The sequence below is a fragment of the Sesamum indicum genome, linkage group LG10 (assembly GCF_000512975.1).
Source record: "Sesamum indicum cultivar Zhongzhi No. 13 linkage group LG10, S_indicum_v1.0, whole genome shotgun sequence".
Classification (NCBI taxonomy): Eukaryota; Viridiplantae; Streptophyta; class Magnoliopsida; order Lamiales; family Pedaliaceae; genus Sesamum; species Sesamum indicum.
Genome location: NC_026154.1, coordinates 15,364,583 through 15,376,099, shown reverse-complemented (window position 1 = coordinate 15,376,099; position 11,517 = coordinate 15,364,583). Strand labels below are relative to the sequence as shown.

Here is an 11,517-nt window from a genome sequence, read left to right as displayed (position 1 = left end):
AAAAAAAAAACCTCTCGAAAAAAAACCAGAGGGGGGGGGGGGGGGGGGGGGATAAAAGAAACCTTAGCTTTCATAACCAAACAGTAAAAAGAAAACTTACAACAGATTTTTTGCTGAAACATCAACTTCAGAAAATCAATGAAAAGAAAATATTCAGAAACAACAGAGTTTTGCACAATCAACCCAAACCCATTTGACATTAAGATGAAAAAAACAAAAACCCAGAACGCGAATGTACTAAACTAGAGAAAAAACGCTTCAGACACCCAAATAATAAACAATTATCGAATCAAACACGCTTAACGTTTTGTTGACGAACAAGTAACCCAATGCTTGAATTGAATTGTCAGAGGAAATTGAAGTAGGACCGAAGAGAATTGACCTGGTTTCGAAGAGTATGGGTCTACGAACTTGGAGTTTATTCTTCTTTGTTTTCGTCTATTCTGCCTCCCCAACTCGAAGTTCCTTATTTGATCGAGCCTGTGTGCTTACTTCTCTGAGTTCAATTCTGAGTGTAAAATCTGAAATGAGGGACACAGCAAAGCCGAACACGGAACAACCTGTGTAAGACTTAGCCAAATTTGTCACGCGTTTACATCAGTTCTCACGTGCGGTTTTTTACTTCTGAGTGTAATGTTGGGTTAAGGCCGTGTTTGGCGATGCACTTGGGTTGCATTTCTTGCCAAGTCTGGCCTCTGGGCATGTATTGACTCTCAGTAACACTAACATAATTAAAAAAATAATAATAATAACCACGGTATATTTGATTCACAATTTCAAAAAAATTATCAATTACATAATATATCATACTTTTTTTTTATAATTAATTTAATTCAATCAAATTTGATTTGACTCAGAATTTTCCACTAGAGCTGCCCAAAAGTTGCAAATACTAAAAAATAGAGAAAAATGGATTGGCCGTCTGAACATTTCATTAGACACTTGAAGTCCAATATACACTTCATCTTTCTCAATTATTATATAATATTTAGGAGGTATGAGCACTAAATTGTCCCAAATTAGTATTTTAGAACATATAATCATCCATGTTGGAAATTTATGCAAAATCCGTTGTTTGATTATGATTGTTCAGAAATGCTTAATCCTCAAAAAAATTAACTATTTAAATAATTGGATTGAATTTTCTTGAACACCATCCCATAGGTATAAAAATGAAAAGAGAACTGAGAACCTTTACTGTTGTATGAATCCATATCTCTCAATACCAGCATGAGCATCAATGGAAGAAGGAAGGTTTTATCAGACATTCCACAGCCTACTTGTCGTGTTTTATCAGACATCGAAGGTTTCCTCAAGCATGCTCATCACATACTTCCAGCAGAAGGAAAACTGCCGCAAGAAATAGCTCGTACACAAATCTCTTCCAGATAGAGTATTGTTGCCTGTCTTGTAGTAATCAATTGGAGCAACTGTTCGCAAAATAAGATCTCACGTTTTTAGGTATTGAAACTTTTGTTTTCGTCTTCGTTGCGAATAGTCAGCCTCCGAATGATGGGCTTGCATCTCATTTCTGAAAATTAGAGATACTGTAAACAAAGTAAAGATTGATTATACGTCGGGGCTCAGCAGTAAGAACCATAAAGAAACCTATATATTCTACTTGGTTCATTAATACAAGCCATCATCCATGAAAAAGAAAACACAGAACTGGGCATCAATACGTTTTTAGGTGTTTGCCTCCTTATCCACACCCTGTGGATAATCAATTGCCCGGAATGGTGGGGCATTGCCAAATTTCAATATGTATGCAGTTTCATAAACAGGGCGCAACGGCAGTATCACTTGAGCATCGAGATAAGCATCACAGGAGAAACACCACACAGAAAGATCACTGTTTCAAGTAACAAATGAGAGGGGTGGATCAATCAGTTGCAGCAAAAGATAACAAAACAAGAAATATAAAGAGTCACTATCCTAAAGGGTAGAGAATCCCAGAAGAACCTGTAACTCAGAGCTAAATTGTGATGCTTCTGTTGATAATGCTCTAGCATGTGCTTGTTCACAAAACGGCTGCAGAGGACATCTTTGCAACATAAGCATAGCCAGTTCTCCTCCGGATGCTCACACCTTCATCCGAAGTAGGCAAAGGAGATAAGTAACTTCAAATTCAAGAATCTAATGGACAACCTCAAGAAACAACACGACAACTTCAGAAACGTGTTCCCACAGATACCAGAGCCAAACTGACCTTCTTGGAGATGTCGGGCCTCACCACACATTCAACATATTTTTAGAAACTTTACATAAAAAATGCAATGCCAGGTCAAAAAGATTGATTGAGCTCTTATGAGAAGGTAAGCTTACATGATATACCAACAACTGAAAAAGAAGGCACTTGCAAATGACATTAATACCAGATTTAAATTGAATTTTGCTCGAGACGTCCCAGCTCGATCATCCTACAACACTTGCCACCGTTCTAAACAGTGAAAGGAGCTCTAGTTAACCTTGTATCTGATCTCCTATTAGAACTAACAGTCAGCCAAACTACTACAAGCCATTTGTAAAATTCAATGAAATACAATAACAAAAATATCTCCGTGCCGTCCTCCAAATTAAACATTTGAACTACAAACATGCTGAGTTCCCATTATGAAAGCCGCCATCGACCTCCTACGATTGTGGAGACACGCAACTTCATTCCGATTACGTGTTTACAACAGACAGGCGGATGATCAAACAAAGTTTTTGTCTGGGAATGTTAAGTATGACATATAAACATCCTAAATTGCAATTAAGACACAACCTAAACTGATTCTTGATTGTTTTTCACAAGAAAGAGGGCAATTCTATTTGAAGAGGAAACCCAATTACATCAATACAAACATCGTAATCTAAAATTTCATTTGATTGACAGCTGCAATTCAACGGTTTTCCTAAAACCCACACACGAATTGAAGGGGTGGTTTAGGGTTTAAGAAGGCAAACCTGTTGCAAGGAGTGCCGGGGGGTGGGATGTGGATCAGATCCGATGACAGAGAACCCAGATGGTCGCAGTGGGTACGGGCCTCGACCCAGCCCGATTCGAACCCATCCAACATCAACTCATCATCTCCTCCAGCGATGTGGAGAGAGGACGATGAAGAAGCATTTTCCGCCATTGATCTCCGGCCTTGTGGAATTCCGGAATTTTGATAGATTTGTAGTGGGCTCTTTAGTAAAGGCCCAGTTAGCTAATGGGCCTTGCATTGGGCTTTAGCCCACCAATTACATCAGTTCATTTAATTTTTCTCGGTAACTGTGTTTGGATAGACGAATTCTTTCTATAAATTTTAAATTCATAATAACAAATAATAACAAAAAAATTAAGATAAGTTTATGAAAAAAATTTCAAATCATTATTTTTTTCCAAAATTGAATTTTCTTTGCATTGTAATAAATTTCAAATGAATTTTTTATATGCAATAGTTTAAAATTCTTACTTCAAATTCAAATTATTTTATCCAAACACAACCTATAAAGTGATTGACAGAATCATTTATTAAATTGAGAATACTATTACTATTTATTTTTTAAAAGAAGAGTATCTTAGATGTTAAATTTGGTATTTAGTTATCAAATAGTTACATAATTGACACTTATTTTCTACTTTTAATAATGAGAAGTAAGTGACAATCATTTATATATTTTGAGAAAAAAAAATTGACATAGAAAATAATACATTTGATGTAAAATCATTATTTGGAAAATGCAATAAACATATTTTTAAAAATTACTAATTTTGAAGTCTTCAAAATTTGCATGTAGCCCTCAATCACTTGGTGGAGTTGGCACGACCGTCGTGGATTCAAACTCAAATTATCCTTAAAACCCGTCCGAAGAGGATGATTTATTTTCACTCTTGTTTCATCTTATGCCTCTCATTGAAGATATCTGTTAAATATATGTCGTTGTTGAGTTCTGAGGCATTCATGTGTTCTTAGTACTGTCAAGCTTATCAATACTATGAGAAAATGGACCGAGCCACTTGGAGATGGTCTTGGGGCGTTCAAGCACTGCAAACTAGATTATAGCATTCTGCCACTTCTCTCTCCTGGGCACTCCCAGAACTCCGACATTCCCTCTTTGATTTCAGGTCAGATCGAAAATTGTCAGGTCAGACTACCTCGTACAGCCACCTCCACCATTTGTCTCCACCGTTTATCAGGATTCAGGTCCCTTTGTATTGTCTGCAAGTGTGGTTAAGAGCTACAACTTTTGTTAGTATCTTTGAGATCCTAATTTGGCATTTTTAATGAGAATATAAATGCAATGCTTACATATCAAACTCTATCTTGTGTGCATGCAAGGCTTCTGTTCCTTAATCTGTTGTTCACCGTTTATACATGATCCCATTTTATTATTATTTAGATAAAAAATATTAAATTACGGATACTCTCTCGTTGTTTGGATAATTATCAATACCCCTATAATTTTAACGTTATCTAACAATTAACCAAATTTGTTAGGTTTTCATTCATTTTTTAATGGTGAACTGAATAAAATACCCTTTTGGATTAAAAAATTATAATTTTATTAATTTTTAATTTTTTTGGTGGATTATTTTTTTTTATAATTTTTAAAATTTTCTATCCATTCCATTTGACTTTTTTTATAAGTTTTAATTTTTTTTAAAAAAAATTAAAAAATACTGTAAAGACAAAGTTGATAATTTTATACCTTTATTCAAAAATTATATAATTTCATCAAATAATAAGGAGGTATTTATAATTTTTAAATAATAAAAAAATATTTATATTTATACCAAATTTTAAAAGAAATCGTTTTAATTTACCTTTTATTTTAAGGGCTGTTTTAGAATTCCTCCAAAAGAGGGATTCTGAAATAGAATAGAGCCTCAGCCCAATTCACCGACTCTTCAAAGTCAAGATTAGGGTTTTGGCCCTGGGGCCCGCTTACATATATATAAATACACACTCAACAACCTTTTTGCAGACCCTCCCACTTCATCTGCTGATACAGCTCTCACACGAATTCGTCGGCGGCTTTTGGTTGACGCGGAAAGAGGAAGAATGGGCCACTCCAACATCTGGAACTCTCACCCTAAGAACTACGGCCCCGGATCCCGCACCTGGTACCTCCATCCTTGGTTCTGCTTGCAGTTCTTTCGAATAGGCTTTGCTGATTTTGTTAGTGGATTTTTTTTCTTTATTTTCCCTTTTCTGTTGAATTTTTTTTCTTTTATCCATGTGTCATTGAGAATTGAGAAGGGCGTAATCTTTTTGGGGAAATGATGATGATGGGATTGGTGAAAAAATTCATTAGGGATGTTGGAATCAGGAAATTTGTTCAGTGTGCATGCGTATGTGCAGTTTAGTACGCAATTACTGGTGCCTATTTCATAATTTGGGCCAATATATATATGCATATGTTAATACCTGAGTTTTACATCATATCGTATTGTTAGGCCTCGTGCTATGAATGGTGTTAGGAGTTGTATAACATTAATTTACGCATGTTTAATCTGCTTAGAGTTGATTTTGAAGTGTTTTCTTACTATGAGTTGGAAATTTAATTTGTTTAACTAGTATACGATTCTTGGGTTAAAATTAGTTGTTTTCTTGTATAACCTGAGTTTGGAGAGAATGATTGATTTTCTTTTTTGTTTCACCTTATAAATTTTGCCATTGAAGATATCTGTTCAATATATGTCGCCACTGCCTGGTTCTGAGACATTCGTGTGTTCTTAGTACTGTCAAGCTGATCAATATGAGAAAGTGGCAGTGGTGCTGATGCAATGCAAAATACTATTTGGTCTTGTACCATCTGCTGTTCCAGTTGCGTCATGGAATGGGCATGTTTAAGTTATTGACAGTGATAATTTTTGCCCTGGATTGATGTGCATGTTTAAGTTATTGTTAATGATACTTGTTGCCTGAATTTGTGCATCTTTGTCTCTTTCATCTTCTAATCTTGTGGAGTTAAAATTTGGCAGCCGTGTGTGCGGGAACCCCCATGGGTTGATCAGAAAGTATGGGCTTATGTGCTGCAGACAATGCTTCCGCAGCAATGCCAAGGAAATTGGCTTCATCAAGGTAATTATCTGTGTTTTCTGCACTATATACTTGTGTTTTCACCTATAAGTGCTTGTTTATGTATATCTGTTTCTTTTGCGCTTGATGTGATCCAAGTTTTACCTCCATTTATCTTTGCAGTATCGCTGAACTGACACTGCTGGTATTGCCAGAGCTCACTGGAGGAACTTTTTCCTTTTGTGGGATGCTTTTGATGCCTTTTCTCAGAAATTTGTGTAATGAGAATGTTTACTTAATCTATGACTCAACTTGAATTGATTTTGTGAACCAACAGATTATATTTTTCTTACAGTCTCAATTTTTGTCGTTCCATTTAGCACATGATTGTTAGTAGTTTGGTGCCTTTCTTTTGGTACTTCTGATACACTATCAAATTTGAACCTCAATTTTGCCACTCTTAACATCACGCGCGGAAGATTCAAGTAGAGGAAACGTCTTCGCATACTTATTCAACTGTTTGTAGTTGGTTTCCAGTGAGAAAAGGTGAATGTGCAGAAAATAGCAGTTCTTGTTACTGAAAAGGTTCGACGTCCAGTTCATGGCTTTCTTGAATATGGTAAACCCTTAATTTTAATAGGAAAAACCTATCAAATATTTTTAACATGGGCAGTCAAGTTTGGAATATGCACAAAAAATCTTACAGTGTTTGTATTCGTGGTTTGAGTGTTTTGTTTTGTGTTTTGGAGATAGAGAGAGAAAAATACAGATAAATAATTGTGTGTTGAAAATAGATTATATGTTTGAATTTATGTTTTGAGATAATTCAAAATATTTTAAAATAAGTGTTGTAGATTTGATGTTAGGATTTGGGAGGCAAAAATCATTAGTCATTGTCAAGTTATATTTTTTTATATATAAATATGTATATATATAAATATTATATATTTAATTTGTATTTTTTTTTAGACAAAAATTATTGTTTATTGTCAAATTATGTCTATTTTATATTATTTATAAGTGTATATATATATATTATATATATAGAAAGTTGAAAAACAAAAAAAACATATAGATAAGATATAAAAATATAAAAACAAACATTAAGTGTATTTTATCTTATTTTGGAAATTGCAAAAACATAAAACCAAAAACAGTGTTAATATTTTGATGGTATTTTTATGCCATTCTTCTAGAAATCTGTCAATAAATGATGTGATTTATATTAAGGTAAATTACAATGGGTTCTTATGAGGCTTGTAATAATTATAAATACTTTTATACTATTTGAAAAATTATAAATATTCTATTAAAATTTTTTTTGTAATAGTTCTTTGTAGGAGAGTATTTGTTAGGATATTTGTAGTTTTAAGGATAGGGGAAATGTTATATTTGGTCCTTTAAGTTTTTGTTTAAAATCACTTTAGTTTTTCAAGTTCATTTTTTTATTTTAGCATCTCCAAACTTTAATTTTTATCTCAATTTGGTCCCTCCAAACATTTTTCGACGATTATGGTCGAAATTTGACTTTTTTGAGAGTAAAATGGTTAATTTTAGTTTGATTTTATCACTTTAGTCCATTGAGTTTATAAAATTATCAAATTAGTCACTTTTTAGAAAGAAAATAAATTATTTTATATTTTTATATGGTGAATGATGTAATTATTTTGTATGAAACATGAACATTTTAAACTTTTGTGAATATAATATTAACATATTGCTTAACTCAAAATAAAATAGTGTCTCTTTTTTTCTTTCACTTTCAAAAGTGACCAAAAAAGTCAAAATTATCAATAATTTTTATAAAAATTTATCTAATCTATAAATACAATAAACAAAATTTAAGTCTATGTTTTAATCTATGTCAAATAAAATTAAATCTTAACAATGTTATTGAATATTGACAGCTTCGATTTTTTTTTAAAAAAATGGTGGAATATACTTTTAATCAGATTATTTGGTGGATTTCAAATATATATAAAATTCATTTAATGGGGGTTTTTATAAATCTTTTTCTATAAAGTGTGACTATATATTTAGAAAATCTATTAAAATGAATTATATATATATAAAATCCACCAAAAGAATCTAGTTAAAAAGCTTATTCTACCAACCCCTTCTATTTGAAATCCTAAATATTTAATAAATATTGTCAAGGTGTAACTTTTTTTAACTTATCTTTAATTCTTGAAATAAAAAATTACTTATGCTAGATAAGTTCTATGAAATTTATTCATAATTTTAATTTTTTTAATTATTAAGAAAAGAGACTATTTATTTTAAGTTAAACTATATATTATTTTTATGTTCACAAGAGTTCAAAATTTTCATTATTCACATAAGGTAATTACAACATATCAGCATAAAATAATATAAAAATATTATTTTTTTCATGTGAAAGGATTAATTTAATAATTTTATAAATTTAAGGGACTAAAGTGATAAAATCAAATTTATTGACCATGTTACCCTCCAAAGAGTCAAACTCTGACCATATTTTTGTCAAAATTGGGACAAAAAGTAAAGTATAAGAATGTTAAAATAAAAAAATGTACTTGTGGGACTAAAATGATTCTAAATAAAAATTTAAGAGACTAAATATAATATTTACCCTTAATGATATTTATAATTTTTCAAATAACGAATTTATAAAATTACGACCCTATGTTTTTTTTTATCTTCAACCATTATTTTTATTTATTTAATACAGCTTGTGCATTTAATTCATTTTATTGTTTTATATAATTCATAATCTACCATTTGAATAAATAATTATTTTATTTTTATTTTTTCTCATTAGACTTAAAGTATAAGAATGTTAAAATAAAAAAATGTACTTGTGGGACTAAAATGATTCTAAATAAAAATTTAAGAGACTAAATATAATATTTACCCTTAATGATATTTATAATTTTTCAAATAACGAATTTATAAAATTACGACCCTATGTTTTTTTTTATCTTCAACCATTATTTTTATTTATTTAATACAGCTTGTGCATTTAATTCATTTTATTGTTTTATATAATTCATAATCTACCATTTGAATAAATAATTATTTTATTTTTATTTTTTCTCATTAGACTTAGAGACCCTTTCTTTTCCATGTTCTTTTCCTTTATTAGTGCAAAGTAGCATTTAATAAACAATTGGAATTTTTTTATAATTAATAAATAAAAACTATTTGACCCTTCTTATAATTAATAATAATATTTTTTTATTAAAAAAGACAATAATAAAATGTAGATAAGATGGGTTATCAACTATCATAAAAGAAAGTGTAGTATTGAGTTAGTGATGACTTTTAAGTGTGGGCTAACTAATTACTTATGTACCAAACATGACTTAATAATGATGGAATCTATTACTACTTTTCCCACTTAATTAAGACTCTACTTTAAGTCACATGCCTTCCACTTTTCCCACAACCATTAACTACTAAAATCAAACCAACAATATGGAAACAATTACACTCCTGTAATTATACATAAATTTTTTATAATTTAAAAAATTATGTATAGTATTTCTGAAGTTTACTTTCATCTAGCAAATAAGTTCTTTCATTAGTTAAAATTCACCGAATTTACTGATTTAACAAAAAATTAGATAAAATTTATCATTAGTCAAATAAATATTTTTACGATCAAATTATCCTATGCATCTTTACGCGTTAATGCATGTGAGGAGGTATATTTTCATTATTACAAGGATAGTTTAGTTAAAAAAGAATTGTTTGACCTGCAATAAGTCGGTAGTAATAAATCAATCGGAGGTAAATATCAATTTTCACTCATTATTTCGTTAATATCAATAAACTCAGTAAATCTCGACTAATATTGGACCTACTTATTAGACGGAAGCAAACCTCACAGGTACTAGATGTAATTTTACAAATTCAGTGAATATTAACTAATAGAGAGACTTATTTATTAAACTATAGGGGATTTGCACCAAACTTTAGGAGATGGGGTGTAAGTATCCCTTATTCTTAAATATTAAAAAAAAAAGAAATAGGTTAATTAATTTTGCATGAGTAATGTTGAAATCTAATCAAATTATTGTTGGTAAGTCATTAATCTAAATTAAGTGTGTGTGTGCTGATGGTGATGGTGATGGTCCCCCCTAAGCCAAAAACCCTCCTAATCATTATTACTCTAAACTCAAAACACTAAACATTACTGCCAATTTGTTGCACTCATTTATTTATTTATTATTTTAACTTTCTTGGAAATTAGTCACTCAATTCAGTGTCAGAGTATCCTAAGTTTCTGTATTCTGACACTAATTTATTTTTCTTCACTATATATAGAAATCTAAAAAAAAAAAATATAATTCATAATTTAAAAGACAATCTGATCCGCTCATTATAAAATTAATTGAGAACCCAACAAATGCTAATAGAATTAGATTCGTTGTTAGATAGACGTCAAAATTAAAACAGTAATTATAATTTTTTGAATAATAAAAAATATTTATAATTATATCAAATTTTAAGAAATATGATAGTAATTTACCATAAATAAAGGGTGGGGAGACAAAATATAGAACACACGTGGAATGCCGTGCTCGCATGTCCTAATTGCAGTGTTTGTTTGTTGCCCAAGAGTGGAAGTGTGCGTGTGTGTGTGTGAAGAGGAGAGAAGCCTTCAGTTCATGCAAACCAATCCCCCCTTCACCACAAACAAATTTCACACTACATTATTCTATGCGAAAATGAAGGTTTGATTTTTAACGCTTAAGAACTGCATTTTGTCTCAATCATGTCTTAATTTAACAGGTAAAGTTGAAGATTCGACCAATAAATTCAATATTATATGTTCGAGTATTATCATATATTTATGTATTTATCTTATTATATGTGAGTTTATTGTGATTTTTTTTACACTTATTTATATTAATATATTGATTGAATCAGTTTATTTTTACACTTAATTATATTAATAATTCACTTTAATTTTTAATTTAATTTTCTAGATTCAAGCAAATAATTTCAGTAGCAAACATAATAATATATAGAGTAAATTATAACGGATTCCCTTAAATTTTGTCATAATTATAATTATTTTTTTATTATTTGAAAAATTGCGGATACTCCCATAAAATAACGATTGTTTAACAAGTACCCCTCGTGACAACTCATTGTAAGAAGTATTTGTTTGACGCCCATTAATTTTAGAGGGGTGTTTATAATTTTCAAATATCGAGTATGTATTTATAATTATGATAAATTTAAGAAACGTCCGTCTGAAATTTACCCTAGTATATGAACCTTAAATCTTAGTTTAAATTATATTTATTTATATCCTCTAAAGTTAGATTTAAATTGAAAAATATTAACCTGTTTTTGCAAAATTAAATTATAATACTTGAGATAATAATTGTAATTATAAATACGTCCTTATCTAACAACAAATATTTACACAAATAGCCCGGACCTTAATTGAGCAATATGTGAGTTAACGATAAGGGAAAAAAATCAAATAAAAGGAGAAATATGTGAAAAAAATAAAATATAGTTGAAAGCA

The 11,517-nt window shown here is 30.4% G+C and overlaps 3 protein-coding genes across 3 annotated transcripts in view; 1 reads left to right on the top strand and 2 right to left on the bottom strand.

The window, feature by feature from the left end:
* LOC105172679 overlaps positions 1 to 668 on the bottom strand; it is a 2,442-nt gene extending 1,774 nt beyond the window's left edge. Inside the window, exon 1 of the mRNA XM_011094219.2 lies at positions 383 to 668. The gene's annotated coding sequence lies outside the window, so the exon portion shown is untranslated. The remainder of the gene's footprint in view (positions 1 to 382) is intronic.
* Positions 1,492 to 3,146, bottom strand: LOC105172677 (histone deacetylase 6). Its single transcript, XM_011094215.2, has 3 exons — positions 2,950 to 3,146; positions 1,963 to 2,088; positions 1,492 to 1,852 (listed from the first exon to the last, which is right to left on the bottom strand). Exons 1-3 carry the CDS (start codon positions 3,120 to 3,122, stop codon positions 1,687 to 1,689), a joined length of 465 nt encoding a protein of 154 aa, XP_011092517.1. The 5' UTR covers positions 3,123 to 3,146; the 3' UTR covers positions 1,492 to 1,686.
* LOC105172676 (40S ribosomal protein S29) lies at positions 4,939 to 6,375 on the top strand. Its single transcript, XM_011094214.2, has 3 exons — positions 4,939 to 5,095; positions 5,957 to 6,056; positions 6,177 to 6,375. Exons 1-3 carry the CDS (start codon positions 5,034 to 5,036, stop codon positions 6,183 to 6,185), a joined length of 171 nt encoding a protein of 56 aa, XP_011092516.1. The 5' UTR covers positions 4,939 to 5,033; the 3' UTR covers positions 6,186 to 6,375.